Here is a 27,767-nt window from a genome sequence, read left to right on the forward strand (position 1 = left end):
TAATCTTGATGCCGCAACTGTTTCGAAAGGGACATCTAAGGATATCCAAAATGATTTGCTCGACTCAATGTATAAAATTTATTTACAACATTTGGCTCTGGAAATTGAGAATTGCCAGTTCCTTTCGATTCAGTCTGACGAGACAACTGACATCACGTGCGTTTCCCAACTGGCTGTGATTTTTCGGTTTGTGAAAGATGGTAAACCTACCGAGAGATTTCACAGTTTTGTACCAATCGTTGATCGCACGGCTTGCGGGATATCGGCTGTACTGAAAGAAGTGTTACAGCCTTACAACGCGAAGTCAAAATTGATAGCTCAAACTTATGACGGCGCGGCAGTCATGAGTGGGTCGAAACATGGTGTTCAAGTTTATATAAAAGAAGACTTTCCTCATGCGCATTTTTTACATTGTTATGCACACCAATTTAACCTCGTTATTAAAAATATGTGTCTTGATACCTATTACGGCCGCTGTTCACGATGCTACGAATCTAACAGTCTATTTAACCCTTTTGTCGCAGACTCGCAGTCGTATGTTCCGCCGTGTAGGTATAACCGTCGTTTAACTCACTGCTGCACTCACTGAAACCTGGAAACCCCAAGAAACTGTCCAACACAATGTTTTGATGTTACTTCCAAATCGTGTTCAAAGATGACCAAATGAAATAACTTAGATGTTATGAAGCGTTCCAAAATAGTGTCTCAGTGTACTGATGAAATGTTCCAATATAAAGTCTCAATGAATTGAAGAAGTGTGTAAACTGCAATTAAAATAAGAGTAAAACTTATAAGCAAAACACAACAGTGATGATCTAAAAAATACCAGAGACATTGGCAAAATACAGTATAGGCTACCGGTACTTGATCACACGATAAAGAAGGCATGAATAACTTATGAATAAAGAGCAGACAATAACTTGTACACACAGTGTTTTACTTATTCTATACTAATATGAATTTGGAATGAAAATCATATATTAAGCAAGTAGGAACACTCAGCAAATGAATTCCTAAATACAGAAATATCTTCACATAAAATATGACTTACCGATTTTTTCGGCTAATAATATCACAAACAAGCAGGTACTTTAATATTTAACATTTAAACAATCTTAACTGTATGGAAAAAGAATAATATATTAGACCAAATCAGAGAAGCACAAACCCTGTCAGCCTGTTCAACAAAACCCTGAAAATGGCGCAACCACGAGACAAACTTGCGCAACAATCTAAAGTACCACAATGAGGCGACAAAGGGCAATAAATAAAATGACGGCTGAGCCATCATTTACATGGCTCCCCTAGAAATGCTATTTCTATACTAAAATAAAATTACAATTTCACAATGTCTATTTCTGGCTCCCTCGTCGGGAATCTTCTCCCGTATCTCCACTCTCCAAAAAAAGAATCAACTTTTGGATTGGACGATCAAGAAAGAGAACATCCTTTATACGCTTTCCTCTCTCATCGAGTGTTGAATCTCCTATGTGAACTCGAACTCTTCGAACATGACCATCTGCATCGGGATAGACATCAACAATTCTTGCCATCTTCCACTGATTTCTTGGTGTATTTTCGTCAACGACTATGACAATATCACCAATTTTGAGGTCACGTTGAACTTTGTTCCACTTTTGACGAACTTGGAGTGATTGTAAATATTCTTTACGAAATCGAATCCAAAATTCATTGGCTAAATGCTGTACTCTCCTCCATCTTTTACGCGAGTACAAATCTTCCCTTCCAAATACACCTGGTGGTGGTAATACAAGTCGTGTCTTCGCAGTCAACAAATGATTAGGCGTCAGAGGCAGTGGTGAATCAGGACATGACAAATTATCCACAACTAGAGGACGTCCATTGACAACTGCTTCAGCCTCTGCCATCAGAGTGCGAAGAGAATCCTCATCTAGTTGCCTTCCATTCTTTTCCAGGATGGATGAAAGAACTGCTCTAATACTACGAATTTGACGTTCCCAAACACCTCCCTGATAACTTGCAGCGCTGACATTGAACTTGAATGGGAAATAATCACAATTTTCTCTAAGTAAAACTTCTTGAATTTTTGAATGATTCATTGCCTGTAGACCCTCTTTTAATTCTCTTGATGCTCCAACCATGTTGGTTCCACGGTCACATCTCAGTTGTCTGATTGGCCCATTTCTGCAAATAAATCTTCTTAGAGCATTTATAAAGCTGTCGGTTTCTAAACTTGGGGCGATTTCAACACGAACAGCACGCGATGCCATACATGTAAATAAAACTCCATATCTCTTGAGTTCTTTTCTCCTTTCTTTGATAATGAAGGGGCCAAATAAATCTGTAGCACAAAATGAAAAACATGGACTATCATCCATTCTGTCTTTTGGTAAATCAGCCATTTTCTGTTCTTGAAATGTTCCTCTAAGTCTCCTACATTTTGTGCAGTGATGTATGAAACTTGAGACAGCAGCAATGCCAGAAACTATCCAAAATCCAGCAGATCTTATTTCATTGAGTGTAATTCCACGTCCTTGATGTTTCACGACTTCATGATAATGCTTGATTATCAGAGTTGTAATATGATGAGACTTGGGCAATATGACAGGATGCTTCAATTCTTCAGGCAAACTTGAATCTTTCAATCTTCCTCCAATTCTCAACAATCCATCAGATCTTATACATGGATCAAGCTTGAATAATGATGAAGATTTCTTTACAGTATCGAATTTCTTAGGTTTGTTCAATATTTCGATTTCATCTGGATACACTTGACACTGCATAAGTTTTAAAATTATCTTCTTAGCATCTTCCATCTCTTGTACAGTTATTGAATCAAAAGATGAAGTCAAATTCTTGTTTCTACGATTTTGAAGAATTTTCAGCCATCGGCATAAAATGACAACAAATCTCTGAGCTTTGTATAAACTTGAAAACATTGACAATCTCTCCAAAAGACTTGGGAAGGATTGCTCTTTTACTTCAGTCAAAAATGTCACAGAATTACGTATTTCTGGATCCGAAGCATCAAGCTCTTCGAATTCATGTGAAAACTCTTTTTCCACTGTAAGTGGTTTCCACAGAAAATCAGGTCCCTTTAGATATCGATCATGTTTGGTCATTAGATCTTTCGGACACAAACCTCTTGAGGCATCATCAGCTGGGTTGTTCTTTGTATCCACATAAAACCATTGATTTGGCTCACTATGATCACGAATCTCTTGAACACGGTTTGCCACATATATGTGAAATCGACGAGAATCATTTGAAACATAACCAAGAACAACTTTACTGTCTGTCCAATATGTTTCCTTGATGTTGACAAATTTCAATTCTTGTCTCAACATGACTCCAACCCGAACAGATACAAGTGCCGCAGTCAATTCCAATCGAGGTATCGTGATAGGTTTCAATGGTGCTACTCTAGACTTTCCCATCACGAATGAACAATGAATTTGATTTTTCTGATTGGTCAGTCTTAAATAGGTGCACTGGCCATATCCACGAGTCGAGGCATCACTAAAGTGATGTAATTCAGTTTCCTTGATTTCACCAAAATTACTTGGCTTGAAACATCGTCGAATTTTTAATTCGGCAAGATGATGAAGATCATTTCTCCATCGCTACCATCTTGGTTTCAAATTATCTGGAACGGGTTCATCCCATTTGCACTTATCACGACACAACTCCTGAAGAATGCGTTTTCCTTCTAAGACAACAGGAGCAATAAATCCGAACGGATCATAGATTGAACATACTGTTGACAGAATTCCACGCCTTGTGAAAGGACGATCTTTCAAAGTAATACGAAAAGTGAAACTGTCATCCACAATACACCATTGAACACCCAGTGCTCTTTCAACTGGTATTGGGTTACTTCCAAGATCTAAATTCTTGAACTTTGTCGAGCGATCATTCTCATCAACAGCTTGTAAAACTTCATTATTATTAGACACAAATTTTGTCAAATTGAAACCACCTTTAGCACACATTTTCTTACTTGCTTTGATCAACGATGTTGCTTCTTCAACACTATCAACTGACTTTAAACCATCATCAACGTAGAAATTCTTTCTCAAGAATTGAGCTGCTTCTTCACCAAATTCCTTTTCATAGTCATCTGCAGTCTTTTTGAGGACAAAATTACAGCACGATGGACTCGACGTAGAACCAAACACCATGACTCGCATCCTGTAACAACTAGGTTTTTTCGTGCAATCTCCATTGTCCCACCACAGAAATCTGACAAAATCTCTGTCTTCTTCGTTAATTCGAACTTGATAAAACATTGATTCGATGTCTGCCATGAACGCAATTTCCTTTTCACGAAATCGAGCAAGTACTGATATCAGTGAGTTGGTAAGATCTGGTCCTTGTAGCAAATGCCCATTTAAACTTTGACCTTCAAATTCAGAACTGCAATTAAATACAACTCTGATCTTGTTTGGCTTACAAGGATGAAACACTCCATGATGTGGAATATACCATACATATCCATGATTACCATTGGCACCATCGGACAATCTCTCAGCATATCCCTTTTCAATTGCATCTTTCATGAATGCACAATAAAGCTCTTTAAACCTTTCATCTTTCTCAAAACGCTTCTTAATTCCTTGTAAGCATCTGAGAGCTAATTGCTTGTTGTTTGAAAGCATCACTTCTTTGTTTCGAAAAGGGAGAGACATCTCATAATGACCATCCTGTGTCCTGTGAATACTTGATTGACACTTCTGCAAAAATCTACGATCTTCGATAGAAATAGGTTTGTTCGATGTACCATCAATTTCTTGCTTTTTGATATTATTCTTGTGCATGCATTCAATGAAATCTTGTTCAAAACTTCTCAAAATCATGCAAGGGTTCATGACTTCTTTAACTTGATTTATAGGTACAAATTGAGGAGAAATGATGTCAGGTGCATACAGGTCATGTGATATCACTTTGTTACAAGTTTTGGTAGCATATCCACCAACACATACTGCATCAATCATTCCAACAACTCCCCATCCTAATGCTGTTTTGATAGCATAACTTTCTGTGTCGGCATCTGATATAATTTGCAACGGACGCAATGCTTGCATACAATCAGTGCCAATGAGTATACCAATATCAATATTAGGATCACAGTCCGGGATTTCATCTAGAATATCTTGGAACTTTGTATACTTGTTCAGAACCCTCTTGTCTATAATTTGATTACGATTTACTGGGATGGAATCTCTTGTGTAACATGGAGGCAAATCTATCTTGTGGCCATTACAACCTAAAATTTGCAAGCCCATAATCTTGTATGAATCCACCACAGTCGAACTGGTCATAGTAGAAAGGTTCAATCTCACCTTAAATCCATTTGATTCCAAGCTTCGTCTGACATCATCCGAAATGAATGTGGTATCAGATTGTTCATCTAAAATTGCATAAACTTTTAATTTCTTGCTTGGTCGATTAGCACAAAGTATTTGTATTGGTACAATCCTTGTAGTTCGAATAACTTCTCGAGCTTCTGATGCATGACAGATTATACTTTTCTTACAATCAGCATTCGTTAAACTATTTTCTTCATTTGAATCTATCTTCGTCTTGACCTTGCGAACGAATTCTTCTGAATGTATGGCAGTAGGGTGACCTTTACCACAAGTTTTGCAAGTCTTTCTTTTGGTGCATCCTTTCGAACGATGACCTTTTCTTAGACATGCAAAACATATGCCATTTGACTTGATAAATTCGATTCGGTCATTGTAAGATTTCTTGAGAAAAGCTGTACAATCATTCAGATCATGTGATCCTTTACAACACACACACGAATCTGAGAAATGGGTAGTTTTCGACTTAGCTGTTTGTCGAGAACTGTGAACTTCTTCGCTAGCATCAATAGAGTACGAGTGAGAACCTCTATTATAAGTCCTTCTTCTAACGGGTACATTTGCAGCTTTCTTATTGTTAGCCACAAGTTCATCAAGTACTCCAGTTCCATACAGAGGAAGTGTAGTTACTTTCGATATTTTCTTGACATGATCACAGAATTCAGAAAATGGTGGAAAGCTTCCATGTTTTCTGTGATATTCACATGCATTTGACGACCATCTATCTCTTGCCGACTTTGGCAATTTCAAAACAAGAACTTGGATTAAGTCTTCATCATCCAATTTCTTCAGTAACGTAGAATTTTTTACCAATAGCTTACAACTAGTAAGAAAATGACAAAACTCACGCATTCCTTTTCCGCCATCATTCATAGGTATGATAGGCCATTGCTTCAGTCTTTGCTTGTAAGCTCTGGATATTGTAGCCGAGTCGCCATACCACTCCATTAGTGTCGCTTTTGCTTCATTATATGCGTTTTCATCATCTATGCCCATGAAACCTTCAATAGCCTTTCTTGCATCTCCAGTCGTATACTTCAAAAGATAACGAAGACGCCTGTTAGGGTTTCGAACATTTCTTTCAATAAGATCTTCAAAATCTCCAAGCCATATAGGAAATCTCAATAAATCACCATCAAAAACTTCTGGTTCTTCATTTGGCAATGAAGCCCTTTGTTGAATATCAACAACTGTTTCAACTAGTCTTTTAATTTCTGAACTACTAGCGCCATCTGCCGATGGGCTTTGTGGTGCAGTAGACAAATTCAATGGATTTGAAACTTCGTTTTCAGCAGTGTTCGAATAAGCAGGATTTGCATTCATATGATTTGTAACAAATGGTACAGCTGTATTTTCAGGTGCCGGTACCAAATTTTCATTCGTTAAAGCAGTTTGTTCAGCAGTATAGAATTGATGCGGACTTACTACAAAAGGTTCGTTCGGTGCAAAATGTGTCACATCACGTCTACTAAAGCTATCATTTTCACAATCAATTTGAGCAAAAATATTCTCTTCTGCTTCTGCTTTAGCAATTTCCTTTTGCAGATTCAGTCTTCTCTTGTCAGCTTGTAATTGTATTTCAGCTTGTTGTACGTTTGCTTGTAGCCTTACAGCTTCAGCTTTGAGTTTTGCTTCTGTTTGTGCTAATTCTGATTTCAATTTTGCCTCCTCTTGTGCAATTTTTACTTCAGTTTCAGCAAAACTAGCTTCTGCTTGTAATGAGGCTTTCTTGGCAGCTATTTCAGCCAGCCTAAACGCCACAGATGAACTCGATGATGAAGAATAAGATCTATGAGAATATCTTGAAAGACTGGTATGTACAGAACTGACATCTTTATCAGTCTCGATGCTTCTAATTTCTTCAATCGCTTTAGCACGAAATTCTTCAAACAAATGTTGAGCATTTATGAAAATATCATTTTCTTCATTAATAGCATTGGCATCAACTAACAATGCTACATACTCCTTATGTGCTGTACGATAGCCATGAAAACATAATTCGAAGGTTTTCAAATCGTCTTTTATAGTACGCAATGAGACACCATCATCAATACTTTTCAGGAGCTTCATTCTTATTTTTGAAAACAATTCAAATTTTGACTTACACCTTTCCAGAAGCATTTTAACTTGATATTCTTGTCCTTTTTCTGTAAGTGTTCTGCTACGTTCAGACCTTCTGGGATTTTCTCTCATATCATTACCAGAATTAGAGTCCACGTCATAACTTGCATTTGTAGATCTTGCTGTAGCCATGATTTATAATGTATATTCCCTTTTCTTGGTATAAATATCTTGTATTCACTGATAGGGTGAAGTTTCGCAAAATTACAATAACATGTTTATTGATCATCAATATTCTGATATTGTTCTACTGACTTGCTTAGTAGATCTTGAAATCTTTTACCAACTTGTTTGCAATAGTGTAAAATTGTTTACTAACTTGGTTAGTAAAGCCAAATCGTTTACTAACTTGGTTAGCAATCGACAAAATCGTTTACTATTACGGCCGCTGTTCACGATGCTACGAATCTAACAGTCTATTTAACCCTTTTGTCGCAGACTCGCAGTCGTATGTTCCGCCGTGTAGGTATAACCGTCGTTTAACTCACTGCTGCACTCACTGAAACCTGGAAACCCCAAGAAACTGTCCAACACAATGTTTTGATGTTACTTTCAAATCGTGTTCAAAGATGACCAAATGAAATAACTTAGATGTTATGAAGCGTTCCAAAATAGTGTCTCAGTGTACTGATGAAATGTTCCAATATAAAGTCTCAATGAATTGAAGAAGTGTGTAAACTGCAATTAAAATAAGAGTAAAACTTATAAGCAAAACACAACAGTGATGATCTAAAAAATACCAGAGACATTGGCAAAATACAGTATAGGCTACCGGTACTTGATCACACGATAAAGAAGGCATGAATAACTTATGAATAAAGAGCAGACAATAACTTGTACACACAGTGTTTTACTTATTCTATACTAATATGAATTTGGAATGAAAATCATATATTAAGCAAGTAGGAACACTCAGCAAATGAATTCCTAAATACAGAAATATCTTCACATAAAATATGACTTACCGATTTTTTCGGCTAATAATATCACAAACAAGCAGGTACTTTAATATTTAACATTTAAACAATCTTAACTGTATGGAAAAAGAATAATATATTAGACCAAATCAGAGAAGCACAAACCCTGTCAGCCTGTTCAACAAAATCCTGAAAATGGCGCAACCACGAGACAAACTTGCGCAACAATCTAAAGTACCACAATGAGGCGACAAAGGGCAATAAATAAAATGACGGCTGAGCCATCATTTACAATACCCCTCTCGTCCGTATATTTTTTGCAAATGTTTCGGGGTTTTCTTCATTTTTTTCCGTTTCGCCGAAGCGCTCTGACCTCCTTCGCCAGATATGTAGCCGCCGTCTACCAGCTTGTGCACCAACACGTTGGAACTTCCAATCACGCGTGGTGCAGGGCGTGTCCGAAATTAGGTCTGAGCTCATTGAGTATTTCGTATTCAATGGCATTCAGAGCTCTCCGGTTTGGGACGAACGCTCTGTGAGGGAGGCGGCAAGTATAAAGCGTCTGCTAGAAGATGGTGAGTTTTCATTTTTTCTCGCTTTTTTCTCCATAATATTCTATCACGTGGATGTATTATACGGCGCATTGCAGTCAAGGCTAATGGATGGAGCGTCTGTGCAGTCGTTTATTTCAGACTTCTGCGATGCTGTATCTTGTATAAGGGAAACAATAAAATACGACGACACATGGAGTGCTTCTTTACGCCGTGGGCAAACAATGCAGCGTTTGATTTTGTCTGCAAAGTAATGCTGTGACATTCTGGTGAATCAAATAGGCGATCGTCTGCTCACTGAACACCTTGCCGCGTTCTCTTTGATGAACCCCAAAAATTTTTCAAAATTTGCACGTCAATTTCCCATCCATTTGTTGGCTACTGTCTTCAAATTTTACCCCATGATAAACGTGGGTAAATTGGAAAATGAATTGCGATGTATATACACCAATCAAACTTTTTTGAACATCACATCATCTTGACGAAAGCTCACAATTGCTTATTTTCTTAATTAAATAAAGTTGAATGAATTCAGTTTTGCTGTTGCTAAAATCGACAGAAAACTGGAACTTGTTGCCTTTTTAACTTAGTCTTATATTTGTATGAACTTGCGCGCTCTATGGGTTCCTCATAGATAACTCTCTAGTAACTACCTTTGCGGCGTCTGCAAAATTTCTGGGCATCATTTTGACGACGCCTATTTCTTCCGCCGACGCAGAGCGAACATTAGGCACGCTGAAGCGTATTAAAACGTATCTCAGAAACACAATGATGCAAGATAGATTGAATTTCTTGGCTGTTTTATCCATTCACAGAGACGTTATTTCTGGGATGCATGACTTTAATCAGCGCGTTATTGAGCATTTTGCTTCCAAGAAACCGCGGCGTGTTGCATATATGTTCAAGCAGTAGAAGTCTAGCAGCATATATATCTATGAGTGAGCGACGCATGTCCTTATCTTTGCATTAACTTTTCTTTCTTCATGGTAACGTTTTAAACCTTATTTTAGGTTTTGTCTGCTCTCCCGAAGTTTCTGTTAATATGTCATTGTATTTATCTGGGTAAATATTTCCTTTTGAAAGAGGTTTCAAAATAAACTATGTCTATAATTATTAATCCCTTGACTTGGACCGGTTTTAAAGACACTTTCTTATCGTTAAAAATTGTCGCTTTTGCCGATTGGTTGTTACCGATGGAATGGTTTTTATACTCATAAAATGATGGGAGAACTTACAGCGCTCATCCTGTCCCCGTAGATGGGGGTGACTTGGTCCCGCAGTAGCTTGCCCCGGTTGTCAAAATGACCACGCCCCGCCACTGTGAAGTACCATGGTCATTCTGAAAATGTGAGAATCAAATTACGGTTGTGTGGTGGCGTAATGTCGTTTACATGGACATTATTTGAACATTTTTGTGGGTAGGAATTCGGAAACAACGATTCGCGAGATAATTCGGCGAGACCATCAGCTGTAAAACTTTTTTTACCGTCGCTCTTATGCACTACTTCATACTTTATTATACCACCTCACGGGAAATAAGGGCGATTTCTTGATTTGATGACCTTTTTTCTACCAAATGTGATGTTAGAATTGAAATAGTCAAATGTGAATCTTATATCTTCAGTAAATATTATTTTGGATTCTTCATCATTTTGCGCCTCTGACAAAAGAGGTTTCTGCGAGTTGTTAATCTGCTTTATCGCTTTCCCCGCTCAAAAATAAATATGGATATCCTGAATATGACAATATAAAATATGTCATACGCTATTAACAACTAATGCCAATGCTGAAAATTAGAATAGAAGGCGCTGCTATGATAAGTGAGTATCTCTCTAAAATTCTACCAAATTTACCGGCATCTTACCCACTTGTGCAATTGTGGATGAACGGCCTATAGGAAAATTTGTACCCCCTTTTTGCAATACTTTCATTGACCACAAATCTTCCTGCATTTTCTGTCACGTCGTCAAACTTGAGATGGATATGCGCCGTTGGCACATAACCAAAACAAATTTTGCGATAACTCTTACCTATCGAAAAAGCGCAATCGCCTCTTGCTCCATCTCATTCTCTGGGGTTTCTTCCTCTGTTTTAAATCTGTCGTCTTTTAAATATTTTGCATATTGTATTTATTATAAATGTTTTATTGTTTCTTTTTTTTAAATGCAGTGTATATGAATCAATAACTTCAATATACCTTTCTAATCGTTTACTGTCTGTTACGTGGTATCGCCCTCTATTGTTACGCATCTGTTACGTAACAATAGAGGTAGACACTCCTTGCTGCAATTCCATGAGCTGCAGTTTATTTATCTTCTAAATCAAGTTTGGCGAACATGAGTGATTTGTTTAGTATATGAAAGGAAAATCAGGCGGCGATGAGAGATAAAGTAGGCTACATATTATAGATCACGAGGTTGAGTTTTATTCAAAGGCAGCAATTTTTTCCGTGTTAGTGCGCCGTGAGTTTTTTCCCTGATAATTTGGTGTCGCACGAACAAAACGTTTGGTACCTCTGCTGTAGTTAATCAGATTATTTAATTCAGTGGCATAATTCAGCACGAGTATAAAAAAATTTATATATATGGCAAGTCCATGCTCCCGAAAACAAATAACTGGCTAACTAATCCCATACCCGACCTGGACTGGTAACCAGATGAGGGGCCGTGGTTCGCCGTGTGATTAAGCCGTCTTATTGGCTCAATATGTAAATCCTATCCTAGGGTACATAGTCTAAGGTTGAAGATGTTGGAAACTTGTTTAATCCCCCATATTATGTTGTGAATTACATGGACGCGTAAATTATACTAATGAGAATATATTCTCATTGAATATACATAACGTCAATTAAACTGTCTTATCGGATTTCCTCTCCCCGGGATAAATATGTAAATCTTATCCTATCAATTATCAACATGTCATTGTGACATACGGACATTTGTATATATGTCTGTCTTTATAACTTTATTTTTTATATTTCCACTGCTCTTTGGAGTCGTATACTATTTACTTCTTTTTGTGTGTTGACGCAATCGCAATCCGCATTGCGCGACGTTACGGATCTTTTGAAAACAGTGGAATATACCTATAGATCCATTTCGTTGTCTACGTACACGTACAGCCAACGGAACAATACGAAATAACCATTTTCAACAGCCAAACAAAACGGAAACCTGAAGATCCATTTCGTTGTCTACGTACAGCCAACGGAACAATACGAAATAACCATTTTCAACAACCAAACAAAACGGAAACGTATAATTCGACTTGCAACTGACAGGAGCCAGCTGGACGTTTTTGTTTTTTTGCCGTCCAGTAAACAAAGTCACGTGACCGTGCAAGTCCTAGTGATGATGCTTTGCACGATTTCACGCGATCGCTGCGTGCAGCAAAGAGTAACAACATAAATATGTTGGACGTTGGCGTAGTAAGTCAGATGCTTAGTGGAAGTCGGCGCTCATTGCTTGTGCGCTTGCTGCTGCTGCTCGCGTTTTCTGTTTTTTCTTGTTTTGGTGAAAATGTTTGGGGGATTTGGCAGAAAGACTCCGTATTTATTATCGTCTCTTAGTGTTGCCGCGGCACAGCACATTCACGACTCAGATGAGGTTAGCTCTCCAGTAAAGCACCATCGCGCGTTGCATCCTCAAATTGCCACGCCAAGCAAGAATATCATTGGTCGTGTTCAGCGTTTAGTGCGGAAAAATATGATCGAAATCGGTACTCCTGGAATTATAATTGGTGTCTCGATCAATGGAAAAGATGTATGGACACAGGGGTTTGGTTATGCTGATATAGAAAATGAAGTCAAATGCAAATTCAATACTATAATGCGAATTGCTAGCATTAGCAAAAGCCTGACAATGGCTGCTGTGGCAAAGCTCATTGAAGATGGCAAGCTTTCCTTAAATGCTGCAATTCAAGATTATGTTCCAGATTTTCCAAATAAATTTTATGAAAATGAAAAGGCAGAAATTACTTTAAAAATGTTGCTATCTCACACGAGTGGGATTAGACATTATAAGAAAAAAGAAAATGCGGAACTAGATGAAAAAAAGTCAGAGCAAAACGATAAAACAGAAAAAGGCATTTCGGCAACAGAGAATAGATCATCTACTCCAGAATTTGAACATTTAGAATATTACTCAATGAAACCATATAAAAGCATAGCGGAGGCTTTGGAAATGTTTAAAAACAATTCGTTATTTCATAAGCCAGGCACTAAGTTTCTGTACACTACGCATGGTTACACCTTAGTAAGTGCGGTAGTTGAAAAAGCAGCTGGTGAGGAATTTATCCTACACATGAAAAAATTGTTCCATAAGTTGGGAATGAACAACACTTCTGCAGAGAATCCTATTGATATTGTTTATAATAGAGCTAAACATTATCAAAGAAATGAGAACGGGCGTTTAGTCAATGTTCCATATGTTGATAACTCATATAAATGGGCTGGCGGCGGGTTTATTTCAAATATACCAGATTTACTTAAGTTTGGGAATGTAATGCTCTATAGTTTTCAACATTCTGGTAATGAATTGTGCAGTAATCCAGGATTTTTAAAATCGGAGACTGTAAAAATGATGTGGTCTCCCATTGTGAAACCCGAGCAAAATTCTGACAAGCGATTACGTACCAATACATATTATGGTTTGGGTTGGTCTGTTTATCCAGAAAGCCAAGAATATGGATATGCCAACCGATATGATTTTGAAGTCCTACACACTGGGGGGGCAATAGGTGCTTCAAGTGTTTTATACATTTTACCATCAGAAATTAAAATAGCTGGATCTGAACTCTCTAAGACACCAGAAGATACAAATTTGACGCTCAATTCTGAAGTTATTCCACCACATGGTATAGTTGTTGCAATTTTAACAAATTTGCAAGGGGTAAATCTGACTGGTCTTGCCAGAAAAATTGCCAAAGAGTTTGAACCTCTTGCCACTGCTGAATAAAATAGCTATACATTGTATAAAAGCATCTGAAAGTGTTATAGTTATTTCTCTGTGTAATCCCAAACTATTAAAGTGGGAATAATACGGAATTCAGTATAAATTTTGATAGCTACAAGAAATTTCAGCAATCATGTAGCTTATAAACAATTGTCTAATTTCTTGTAATTATCATCCAATGTAATATTTCCCAATCATTCTTATCTAAAGGAATTTTTTTGTTTGCCACCCTTCTTCATCTTTACTTGTGATCAATCGAAGTTGCAAATTATTGTATTTTTTATTTCTCCAGTTTCATAAATTATAATTTTTCATTAAAATAACGAAAATGTTGAGGCTTTTATATACAATCTTCTTAATTTTTCTGTTTCAAAATTTTGCATCTGCCGTGTTCTCAACAACTGGCTGCGGAACGACGAAAGGATGTCAGCTATTTCCAGAAGGATGTGACCCTGCGTCAACTTCATGTATATTCTTCTCTTGGACTTGGGTGAGAAAACTAACTTATATCTTTTCGCATATCTTATTTATTATTAGAGGTTGTGCAAACATATATTACATCAATCTAATCTAAGGAATTGCTGAAATATAATTTCATTTTGTTCATATTTGTGTATTGTGTTCTATATGCCATTTATGATACCATAAATACAATCGAAAAATCAATAAAAAAAAAGTTAATATTTTATAGTACCTTTCGAATATATTTGGAAAATTGAGTGAGATAATTTGTAATTGAGTGACATATTATGAGCTACATATAGAAAGCAATTTTTTTACCATATTTCTATACATTTTGATACAATTTAAAATATTGATCTTGATATATTATGTATAATTTTATTTTTTTGGAGATTTAAAATATTTGAAAATGAATGATACATGCATCTTGCAAAGTGGCAGAATGCATACTTCTGTTTTGATTAATAACAGTGATGTTTAATGTGCAAGTGCATAAACATAAACAACATTTAAAAGGGTCTCGACATGCTTTGATATGGAACTGGAAATGCTTTCTGAATGATATTTCCTGATGTATGCGACTGTTTACATTTAACCGCCAAACTTTATTTTGCGGGCCACATGATAAAGTAGCTAGACGATAAATAAAAACATTCAGTATATTCAACTGAGAACTTGAAATCACAAGTAATGAACAAAGTACCTAATAAATGTAATAGGGCATTGATATGCACGTTCCATAAATATGTTTGCTTTGTTCACTGTTTATAATTGTTTAATTAACTTTGAATCAAAGATTTTTGTTTTAATGAAACAGTCAATGTGAATATTGATACTATCGAATACTAATAGCTATAGCCTATAGTAATTCATTAGGCCATAAAATTCTACCTTTTCATTGTTTGATATTCTGAATATGATTTACTTCTTATATGGTACTTGAAAAAATATACTGTTGGTAATACGACCAGTTTGGAAGTATTTGATACTAATTCAATTTTAAATTATTTGATATATTTCACTAAGGACAAAAAATCTAAATCCCCCAAAATTTTTTTTACAAATTTTAAAACGACTGTTTTCAGTTTTTGAAATTCTACGGCAAAAGATATATATTTGCATGATCTAGATTAGTGCTTAAAAAAAGCACTTTTTGTTTGCACAAGCTTAAGTAGGTACCATCGAACACATGTCACCAAAGCATTTATAATCGTCTGAACAATATGCTTCAGTCCAATAGGAAACTATTCATTCAAATGCCAAATTATGTCACTGATGCACTTGAACTAGGACTGAGTCACCTAGCTAATGTAAGTTTTTATATGGGGCTTATTCTAAATTGTGAAAGAAGATGTTTTGTGAAATTTAATATGAGAAAATGACATTCAATATTTATTGAAGCCACAATAATTTTTAATGTGAATATTTAAGAATGAGCAAATATAATTTTCAACCATATTTGTTATCTAAAACGGTGTATCATCTCATTCATCTGTTACTATTACAATTATTGGTGATGCCCTAGTAACGACGAGAAATATGATTTCCATGACCTATCAAGCGTTTAGTTTTTATTGTACTGACCATTGTTGTTTGACCGCTTCATTGAAGATTTCTACTCACTGATCATGTTACCCAATTGTTGAAGATTCGCGAGTGTTACCTTGGTGAGAAAATACTAAAATTTGCAAGTCACGATGACCCATGATAAATAATACAAAGCTAAAATTAGGTTCTTGGGTTTAATAAAAAGCAAACTATCGACAATGGTTCGTTGGAAATAGGGTGAGTGTGACGATATACGCTACTAAGTAGGGTTGGTATATTGAACCAATGGGACACAACGATCAATCATCGCTTCATTTAGTTCAATTATTTACATAAAAGTCTCCAAAGAATGCCCTCACCATTCAACAACAATGACGATTTTTTATAACACCTTTAGCAAACAAATTTTTTTAACTTTCTCAAAATTTTTTTTAAAAATAATTCGTCTTTATTACTCTATCCAATCTCTATCGACTTGAAAAGAAATAGCATTTATATGTAATGTAAAAATTGTATTTTCATTATAATGGGTTATTATTAATAGCCTAACCAATAACGTTAAAAAGTTCATAGGTTAGTTCTTCCTTTACTATTCTGATAAGACTGCGCTCAAATTTGCTACTAAAAAACAAAAAAAATTTGTATACAACCTTTTCTTGATATTAAATATTAATTTAAATAAAAAAAAACTTTTTTGGTTGATAGGCAAGATAAGTTCAGGTATTACATAAGTTTCCAGTTGGAAACTACCAGTAGTTGGGTCATGCCAATTACTTGAAATTTCAGTTTCATGTAGTCATGGTAATTGATCTGCTATTTAAATGATCATGTTTCTCTTTAACTCTTTCAACATGTATTATGTGTTGTTAATATTGAAAATGGTTTTTAATGTGCTTAATTTAACATCATCATCTTTTCGAAAATTGCTTCGAGCATTTAAAATTAATTGAGTATGATTGAAAAAGTGGTTCAAAGTTGACAAAGATTACTAGAATGTTACCTATGATTCATATCTATTATAAATATTGCATTCGATTATTCAACGGGGATACTTTTATTCTTCCATTTACAAATTTAAAAGGTGTATTGTTGTATATGTACTTAAATAATATTAAATGAAATTAAAACTAAATTCTTCTTCATAAACATCCAATCAGAATAATCTCAATTGTGAATTCAATACACAAGCGTTTGCTAATATATTGCTTAATCATTATGAATTGTTGGAAGGTGGGCTACTTGTCATATATGCATTTCTGTTTGATCAAATCATTGAATTGTTTTCCTGCAACAACCATGACCATAATTTTACAAAGTCATTGTGGGAAAAATTGCCAATGTCATTGTTTGACAATGACTGGTACTGATTTGACACAGTAAATATTTAACAAATGTTTAAAAATACCACTTCTTGTCATTCTTGGGTGAAGTTGTATGGAGAAAAGGCTCGTTGAATCATCTCATGATATATCTGTCTGCTAAACTAATTTAGAAAAGTTTATAAACACCACTAATAATATTAATATATATGCTTATATATATAGGCTAAAGTAGTGTTTTATGAACTTCTGAATAAACCAACTGTAGTTTACGGCAGTTAGTATGCATTAATCAATATTCACATTAACAGTTTGTGGCAAAACCGTATATGGCTGTATTACTGACATAATACCAAAACATGTTTTAGTCATAGCTATTTTTGGTAACTTTTATGTCAAATTAGTATTTTAATATATTTTTATTTAGTAATGTATTGAATGAGTAGAAGTTAGGTTGGTCAGTTGTTGAAATATGAATAGGAAAACAGAAAATATTAACAAATTTTCACAGTTATATTTATCTAAATTTGTAAATATGACTATTCGTGATTATCGTAACTTATTTCTGTCAACTGTCCTAATCAATAGTCAATTTGTGTTTTCCTGTAACAGTTAGATCACTTTTCTGTCATGTAATGTGGTTTTATTAAAACTGACATGAATAATTCAAGATTGACAGGTTAGAATGTTTGCCCTAAGGCCACTACAATGTCCACATAGGTAATCACTTTAAACAATCTATTGAGAAATATTTTATACCGGTTTCAATCATGTTTGGTCATACTTGATTGAACCATATATATTTGTTTTATCACCTATTTGGTCAAAAATTTAGTGTACATCTAAATTGGTGCTGCAAGTCATGTGGTTATATAATCATGCTCTTCTTCATGAATCTTTCATTCGTTCCTAATCCTGCCATCCTGAGTTACTTTATCACAGCATTTGATCTATTGCTATCAATATAATTATATATCGCCAATGTAAAGGTAAAGTATCGTATGTCACTTTTTCCAGAAATGAAAATATTTTGATGTAAAATTTTGAGATTCTGTCATTGAAGACTACGGGACAGCTTTTGGTCTGGATTTCAGGCTGAAACGGAATTAGTTTTCATTTTTGGTAGTGCGTTATGTCCACATTCAAGTTTAACTGTTGGAACCAAACTATTATGAAGATGTGATTTTTCAAAACCTTATTAATGGATGAGTGAATGACACATGCAAATTTGGTTCTAATCTTCTCAATACATCTTATATTACAATAATATAGTGATTTAGAATGCATCATTTTTATGGTCGATGTTCTCATATCTTCACTCTCTAAATAAGGCACTAGGGGAGCAGCCCCTAGTATAATGAAAATTACCGATTGGTAAATAGTGAACATAGCGTTTAAATACAAATCTCTATCTTGCAATGCTAACATTCTGGATCAATTGCCCAATTTTATAAGTTGGGTTTAGCTATGTAGGTTGGAATTACAGTTTGAAGATTCTGGGGTTATGTCCAGTACCTCACCATTATGCGATTCTGGTGCTTCCAACAACACTAGTACTTACCGTACATATTAGTTACTGCTTCTGCAAAGCTTTTTTCATAGTGAAAGCATTTCAGCATGAAGCCAAATAAAGGTATAAATGTTCAGCCATTGCACTAACACTATCTATTATTTATTAATAATAAACTTTTTATTATTTTCAGAACTCGGCCAGCAGGACCTTCGATATGGAAATAAGTGGCGACACTGGTGGTGGATCGCGATATGCGGCTGTTGCATTCGGGCAGGTTGATGACATGCAAGATGCAGATTTATATTTTTGTACTGGATCATCTATTCAATCTGGCGTGATTGTTACAAGGAGGGCTCAGCCGACTTTACTTGATATTGCAGTCAGTTTTTATCGTATTTTGAATTATAGTGAAATTTTTAAGGGAATAATAAGGGGATGAATAAGGGATGAATGCCCAGTTTGTTAGAAAAGTAAAATAATTTGCAAGAAAGCTGAAAAAAAAACAAAATCTCGTAATTTCTGAACAACCTTTTTTTCGTAGAACCAGGTAAAGTATAAAAACCTCATGTACCTTGTTTCATTCCCTATAAAGTTCTATCTTCTATCATCTATGGTTCTTTCTAATGATCTACGTAAACATGATTTCTTTCATTTTACTTCCAGACTGAACCAGGAGTCAATGGCACTTCAGCAGCAACTAATAGTGGTCTTGCCGAATGTACATTTGCCCGTGCTGCATCAATCACAAAAACAATTACTACAGGCCCAAAAGATTTTGACTTGAGTACCGGAACTTATTACATCTTGTTGGCAAGAGGACCGATGGCTGGAAGTAAGTTACCAAAGTACTAAAACAATGGTTCCTATTTTTTTTTTTTATATTTATATTCCTCGGTCTGTCTGTTTTGGATCTATTTTGATTCCCCCTCATTGTACATATAAACTCCTTTCTTTTATTTGTTCAACCTTTGAAGGATCTTAAGCCTATGGTACACGCAACTCTCACTCTGACATTTGAATATTTCTCTGCACATCTTGTGTCACAAGGACAAGGGTTGTCCCATAATATATTTAATTTCCACCAGCCTGCACTCGACTTTTCTCTGGAAAATTGTAACTCTTAAATTTCCTAGACTCCTATACAGAGTGGCGTGAAAGCGGCGACTGTTTCAGATTATTTTAGAATATATTTCAAATTTTATTTCAGAATGTATATAGAATAGTCAATTATTTATTATTTTTATTCTGGGCTGCAATGTTGACACTAGTTTTTTCTGGCAAAAGGATCTTTCAAGATTTACCAAATTGTAATACAACAATCCTCCATTTATATTCCAGCTACTGGAAACGTTGGATTCCATGATGCATTTGCAATCACAGCCAATCAAGTTAATATGATTACTGCAAGTGGCTCTGCAACTGGTGGGGCTGATATTTTGGAGAAAGTTCATGGGTAGGCAGATAAACATATTTTCGATTTTTTTTGTCTGCTATTTTTAATGTGCAAAACCAAATTGATTGGTCTATTCACCAGTATTCGTGTCGTGTGGCAAGTTCTGGTATTTGCTTACAATCACTGAATAAAAGGATAATCTTGAAATTGTTTTCTTAGACTTCGGGAATATAATATGTCGAGAGTACTCGAAGGAAATATTGTTTTCTTTTGAGCTTGTGAATGTTGATTTATCAGCTATCACAATATTTCTGATTTTTTTTTACATGTTAACTGAGAACAAGACTCCAAGTCCAAACAAGCAGCGTTTTTCAATATAGGACAGGGGGTGTGCAATGTTTAAACAGGAAGGACAGATAGAAATAACTTGGCAAGCCGGCGGGGACACCTTTATTTAATATAGACTTCCTAGAAGTTGCAGGATCACAAATTTTGATTATTGATCTTATGATCTGCGTTGTTCGCTTCGCACAAGCTAGCTGACTGGGTATTGTAACGTCATAGGCATAGATGACAAATTGGATTCAGGTGTAGGCTTTGCATCGCAAAGGGAATTACTTGCATGTACCGGACCAAACTGGAATAAAAACTATTTCATTGGCCGCACACCATTCACTATTGGCACTTCTCCACGGGACGCAGGTTGCACACCCATGATATAAGATGCCACTCTGTACTTTGAGGACGAAAGCCTTCCACATATATGCTAATTTGTTTTTTATTTTATCGATGCTTACACATTTCTGATTAGGACTCTATATTGACAGACACTTCTAACCTGTGGTGTGATTAACCAATGTGCTCAAGTCTAATCTGAAATTACTAATGTTATTTCTATATCCAGATCTCTCATGATTGTAGCATGGATGGTTTTAGCAAATGTTGGAGCTATGATTGCAAGACATTTTAAACCATTGTGGGTGAATACAAACCCGGGTGGTGAAAAACTTTGGTTTCAGGTAAATGATTATATCCTACTTCAAAAAGAGAAACAAATAGACACTGAGAAACAATCTTATTTACTGTTTTTGTTATAAGTAAATTTCCTCATTATACTACATTTATTTTTATTTCCAGCTCCACAGGTTGATTATGATAACAGTGTTCCTATGCACAACAACTGCTTTTATCATTATTTTTGTTCATGTTGGAGGTTATGCATCGGTAAGTATTTTTTTGAGGTGCTTCACATCATTTTTCTGAAGCAACTACTGATTAGGACACAAATTTTTTCAATTCAGCATAAATAAAAAGAAAGTTTTCGTTAAGGAACACCAAATTCAAACAGCAATAATTCAAATACCGTTATTATAGGAAATAAAATATTTAAACATCCAGTTTAATGTAGTTTATATAATTTGACATATTAGGTACGTTTCTCAAATCTCCAACGAACCTATGTAGTTTGATCCTAATCAGACATTTGATCATTGCTTCGAACCAACTTTACCACATTTGGGCCACATGTTTTTTCAACTTTCATAAATTTATTGGTGAATATGTAGCACACATTGAGGGAAATTGATTTGTTGTGTTCTTGCATGTCCAATAAAAATAGGTTTCCAATTTCAAACATATTCTGGTATTACCGATTGGCTAATTCTATCTGTGTTTAGTCAACAGTATTGAGTGCTAAGGTCGAATCCCTGGTTATCCCAGTCTCGATTCATTTGTGTCTCTGGAATCCGAGCAAATTTTTATCGTCAAGTTAGGCCATTATATCATCGAAACAAGTTGCTGAAGTTTGAGTATCGATTTCTAGTAGATATCATAAACATCAGTGAAATGAATGAATGCGACTTCAATGCATTAACTAGAATTTAATCATGTGATTACATCTTTTAACTTCTCATCAAAATGATCTACTTTGAGTTATTGCTGGAACAAGCTAGTGAATTTCATAAGTCATCGATATAACATTAACGAGCTTGGGGAATTGTATTTCATTAAGATTTTTATATTTTTCGAAAACTCACCAAAAATCTATTTTGCTTTTTAAGTCGATCCTCTCTTTTGGTTAGTCAACATCGAGTTGAATCATTTTGCTTAAATGACTCGACTCACTTCGAGTTTTGAAGAATGTGACTTGAGTTTAGTCATTGTCGTCTCCTCAATACTAATATTCACCGCTCGTATTTTTGTTTAGACCATCCCAGCACATGCTATCATTGGTATCATCGTTATGGCTTTAACCTTGATAAACCCAATCTTAGCGATCTTCCGTCCACACCCGAATACTTCGAAGCGATATCTCTTCAACATATTTCATTACCTCATTGGACTCTGTGCAAGGTGTCTGGCTATAGCTAATTTATTTCAAGGTATATCCATGGTTTATTTCATTACGATGAAGACATTGTCTTTTCTTCATATTTATTTGTGTTAATGAAGTGGATGAAACAGTAAAATGATTCGACTGGCCATGACCCTTGCCCAGTTACTAGATCAGGGAATGGTTAACAGGGCAATTGCTTATAGCAAGATGGTGAAAAAAGACTTATTCAACCAGCAGCTGCTACGTAAACAATTTTATTACAGCGAGAAGTCATGTTAGTAATTCAATTCCCTCTGGAATTTCCCCCTGTTAGCAAGTTCATGATATGATGCCTAGTGTCTTCGCTATAATAATTCGTCTGTGGGCTATCAACCATACCTTATTAATATGAGAGACATATGTGAATAGTTTGATATTTGACAATTTTTGTAAATTTACATTTTTAATTACCAGTAATTCGGAAAATTTTATTGCCCAACCACACTTTCAAAAATCTGACTTTGATAATTTCACTGCAAAAATGACAAATATAATAATAAAAAAAAAATTTAGGATTCTGAACATCCTCAATTTATTGATTCAAAATTCCCATTGCATTAAATTCTCATGATGTTCCTGTTTATTATCACTTACGCAGGCTCGGAATTACTAGGTTCAAGTAATAACATGTTTATATTTATGAGTTTTTTGCAAAGGCAAATTTTATATTTGTATTTATGTTAAACAGGTGCAATTGCAATGGATGAATTGTCATCATGGAAGTTAGGTGTGCTTGGTGGATTCGTTGGTTTTGAAGTTTTGATGGAACTTTGCTTGGAAGCATTAACATGGCATTATGGACATTATTGTGAGTCTTATTATAGAATGATTGCCTAGAAAGCACTGGTATTAGTAACAGTTAAAACTATTTTTTCATGTATTTTTCAACTTTTTTCAAGTCTCAACACTCTCAACTTGACTGCACTAACTACTTTATAAAAAAATTTTCAACTTTAAAATTTTAATTTTGTTTTAAATTGAAAAGTGTTAATAGAGATTAAAAATTGCATATATAGGCTACTTTAATTATATCTTGTTGAATACTAATTTTACAATTGCACAAACCACATATATCAAAAATTTTGTGAATTTCCAATTTTCTCATTGATTGAATGAAATGTATGTATTGCTTGCTTGACCAATGTCAATGTTATAGCTGTAAATGGCATATTTAGCTGTAAATGTCATATTTTTACATGGAATATACTTAATAATACTCATATTTGAGGATTTAGCTTATTTGATTACTTGAAAATTTGATGGTTTTGGTATTACTGTCGTCCAAATTGCATCCCTTTTCTATTAAGATCCTTTAATTTTACCACCCTTGCAAATATTTTTTTTAAAATTAGCCAATTCGGGAAAATCAAAAGAAAAGGAAGATCCACCACCTGGGGAAATGCAGATGGAAGAACCAGATGTAGGTGTCAGGGTAAGATATACTGGGTACCAAAAAGTGCCGTTATTATATGCATCTTGCATGTAAGAGCATGATGCACGGTGCTTGGGCTACACGCATATTGCATGTATTGCACACTACGGTAAGTTTCCATCATAGCAACACTCTTCAAACATACTCTTATGCATGAATGGAATTGTCACCCACTCACTTTTCTTTTGTTTGAGATTTTTCAAAAAATCAAAATGGCCGCATAAGCGTCAGTTAGCTAAGAATGATATTACTAGTTTTACAAACCCATCTTCTCTTATAGCTGAATGATAGATCCAAATAACATCTCAGTCAGTTAGGGTCATTGTGTATTCTACCTTGTCTGAGGTGTACATATTAGAGGTTTACTAAATTCTTTCTCTGTTTTTTTTTATTTTTGTATGTAACCGAATGATTATGAAAGTCTTCTCAATACATTATCATTTATTCTCATTACAATGTAGATTATTCATTCGCATCTATCTTTATTATCCAACTATGTTTTCTCTTAGTCTTATCATTCATATATCATCTGTAGAGCTCTCATTTAAAATAGACATCTTGACAAAAATCAAAGCATGCCATGATGTAGCCTCTTTTTTTTTTGTTGTTTTCATATGTTTGTATTTGGTGTTGATTAAATAGGATTCGGATATAAATGGGTGTTTAAATATGCCATTTCCACATCAAAATCTTTACATCATATAAAGTATTATATATGCTGTCCTCTCACTAAAACCAATGGATTCTTCTTTATCACTGCATGTTAAGAATAACAACGAAAATTCTTAGTAGATTTTATATTTTATTTTGTAACTCAACCTACTTCTGTCTTCCTACTATAGGACATTGGTAACACAGTTTTAATAGGTAGCTGGATCTCCGGTGCTTCCAATACATAGAATGCATGGATAAGATTTGGCTGTATCTCAAACTATGAGGTCAGACCAGAATGGTCCAATAAACTTCAATTATGACATTAAAACACAAAAAAGCTCTATAAATGCAACATTACACATTCAAATTTTTGCCAAATGGTTTTTGTTCATATTTCGAACTATTGTACATTACATTCGTTTCATTATAGTACCAGCATTGCAAGTATTCTGGTATGTTCATTCTTGCGTATCAGATAATTTATTGTGTCATTAAACAAGTTTATTACATGTTTAAATTCGAAATTTCCAACGAAATTGTCGGGCCTTCAAACCTTTTCCATTTTATAATTTGGGTCTCACTCAAAAATTGCTATTCTACAACTGTACTGTGATACTTGAATTGCTAGGAAGTATCATTTTGCAAATGAGACTATATTACCTTGTTCCAGAATATGGAATTCATTGACTATGATCAGTTTTCACTCGTTTGAACAGGCCTGTTTAAGTTACGAGCTCCAGATACCTATTTTCATCCGAACCTAGTGTCTAGGTTTTGCTAATTCATGTTCATTTTCATTTTTTTCGAAACTTCGGTGCTTAATATTGAAGATTTGGCAAGTCTGAATACTTCCTATATTACCATTATTTTGATTGATCTTTTATCAATATGTAACACTGTAGTTGGTTGTTTTCCAGGGCCAAACTGTGAAGACCAGTCTTCTCGTCTTCTTCATACTTGGACTCTGTGGATTTGCCATCGCATTTTTTGTTGACATAGCCAATGCGTAGGCTCAAAATGTTGTAATGAATAGTGATGTAAAAATACGGATTTTTGTTGATCTTTCATCAAAAGCAATTTTTTTAGATAAACAATAAGTTTAGGTTGCAAGTTGCAACTTTCATTATCAAAATTATAGAAAGTGTTTTGAGTATTGAAATCTATTGTTCAAAAACTGCATCTTCCTGATTAGCTAATTTTGTGGTTAATTGGAAATATTATTATGCCATATTTCATGCATATATTAGCATGATTATGAAGCCACTTGGCACTCAGGTTTTTATTAATGTTTAATCAATTTTAACACTTTATGCTTACAAATACTTTTTTTTCACTAATAACTAACTGTAGTTAGAGTTGTACTTAGATATCACTCCATTAGTATTATACTAAATCTATTAATAGAGTAATTGAATGTTTTTTTTGATCGAATGATAATTATAATATTTTTATCAAAATATTTGATGATCTATAATAATATAAAGGATATCTCTTTGGTGAAGCTGATTTTATATTTTGTTATACAATTTAAGTGTTGCTAATATGTATTTATAGTACTCCCGAAGTATGTGAACCGAGATGACGGACACCGTAACGTAGTATTTGTACCAGGTTAGGGTTAGGCCATAATTTCAGGTACAAATACTACGGAAGTCACTTGGCTAGTCCTCGAACTCGTAATAGAACTAAAATAAGGAAAATTAGAATAAAATTAGGGCCTTACCTGGTACACATACTACGTTCCGGTGTCGGCCATCTTGGTTCACATACTTCGGGAATACCGTATTTTTTTGATGAAGTGCCTGGCAATTTGCGCCTAATGAAAAATATTGATGTTCTTTATATTGCTAGCAGTTGAATGATTTGATTGGATGTTTGATTTAATTTTATAATTTTTTGAAATCAGGAATGTGAAACTCTGGCGCCTGTCAGTACATATTTAAAAATACAGAAACAAATAATGATCATATAAAAAGACGTTTAAAGCTTTATATATTCATACACTATTCATTAATATTCAAAGAAGTATTACAAGTATGCCAATATTGTGGAGGTTTTATTTTCATATTGCTAAAACCAGAAACACTCTGAAGAAGGGAACTTATTCTACTCATTTTGACATATGTGTATATAGTTGGTATTATCATATACAAGCTGACCTTATGCGTAAAATATCTTCATGATTTTTAGCACTGCATCAGCAGTGTCATATATATGCAGGAGTATAACAAGTGTGTGCATACTCTTCACGGGGAGCAGAGTTCATGCGTTAACGTTTTGAAATCTTATCGGAAGTTTGATGTTAGAAATCCTCGGCATCCTATTTTATTTAGGTGGCAATTATACATACCATCGTCAAAACAAATATTTTGTGGCCACAGATCCCAATACAGCATAAATACTAGAATGACATGGGGCAAAATAATGGTGGTCCACCTTTGGACAATGGGCTTGACACCATTTCTCTACAGTGCTCGTTTCCCAATGTACTTTAAAAATTTGATTTTGACGCAAAGTTTCTATATTCGCCTTTGAACATGGTTTATATTATGATTGTATCTAGTTTGCTTGTGTTCTGTGACCTAATTTACCTAGTTTCTTCATGGTTACTTAAAAATTATCATTGCATAGTTGTCTTTGACAATTTCAAATCTTAAATTTGTTTTACTCTACTCATGAACACACTGTCAATGTTGGCAATTTTTTGGATTCACAGTTGAATTGTTTTTTCATGAATAGTTTAGATCGGCATACATGTGTTAGTAGTATTGCAAAATTGGGTAGGTTTGTAATTGTAGTCTCTCTCGACGGAAAAACTGGGATTGCCGTGGTTTGACCTGGCTATTTATTTCATTGTAAAGTTAACTTCAAATGTGTTTAAAATAACCGATCTGTCTAATATTCTGACAAATCAGTCTAATCCTGAATGTGGTTTGCTATCTTGGTTGTAGGGGAAACATTGCAATTCATATTTTAAAATCTGTTTTTTATATTTAATTATATTGATAAACTTCAGAGATTTCTTTTATATTCAATGATATTGGTTCATGCATGCCCTTTAGAAATTAACTTCATCGTGAATAAACTAATCAACAACATAATTGAATCATATGAGCTTATATCCTATCAAAATTGTATCAAAAACGTACTGTATAGAGTTCAGTTAAAAAATGATTCAGTTTT

The 27,767-nt window shown here is 34.7% G+C and overlaps 3 protein-coding genes across 4 annotated transcripts; 2 read left to right on the top strand and 1 right to left on the bottom strand.

The window, feature by feature from the left end:
* Nucleotides 1-1,352: 1,352 nt before the first annotated feature.
* Nucleotides 1,353-3,419, bottom strand: LOC144428236 (uncharacterized). The gene has a single exon (XM_078117178.1). The coding sequence runs from the start codon at nt 3,417-3,419 to the stop codon at nt 1,353-1,355; it is 2,067 nt and encodes a 688-aa protein (XP_077973304.1).
* An 8,918-nt stretch (nt 3,420-12,337) lies between these two features.
* LOC120337308 (serine beta-lactamase-like protein LACTB, mitochondrial) lies at nt 12,338-14,181 on the top strand. Its single transcript, XM_039405066.2, has one exon. It carries the CDS (start codon nt 12,456-12,458, stop codon nt 13,890-13,892), a length of 1,437 nt encoding a protein of 478 aa, XP_039261000.2. The 5' UTR covers nt 12,338-12,455; the 3' UTR covers nt 13,893-14,181.
* Nucleotides 14,084-27,690, top strand: LOC120337317 (putative ferric-chelate reductase 1). Of its 2 annotated transcripts, none has more exons than XM_039405077.2 (10): nt 14,084-14,379; nt 18,922-19,110; nt 19,395-19,563; nt 20,070-20,184; nt 21,029-21,143; nt 21,262-21,348; nt 22,331-22,505; nt 23,187-23,306; nt 23,851-23,930; nt 25,502-27,690. In XM_039405077.2, the coding sequence occupies exons 1-10, from the start codon at nt 14,218-14,220 to the stop codon at nt 25,592-25,594; spliced, it is 1,305 nt and encodes a 434-aa protein (XP_039261011.2). In that variant the 5' UTR covers nt 14,084-14,217; the 3' UTR covers nt 25,595-27,690. The 2 variants fall into 2 exon arrangements, with proteins under 2 accessions (XP_039261011.2, XP_039261012.2); XM_039405078.2 differs by having other exon boundaries at nt 23,851-23,918.
* Nucleotides 27,691-27,767: the final 77 nt, after the last annotated feature.

Source organism: Styela clava, chromosome 10 (genome assembly GCF_964204865.1).
Source record: "Styela clava chromosome 10, kaStyClav1.hap1.2, whole genome shotgun sequence".
Classification (NCBI taxonomy): domain Eukaryota; kingdom Metazoa; phylum Chordata; class Ascidiacea; order Stolidobranchia; family Styelidae; genus Styela; species Styela clava.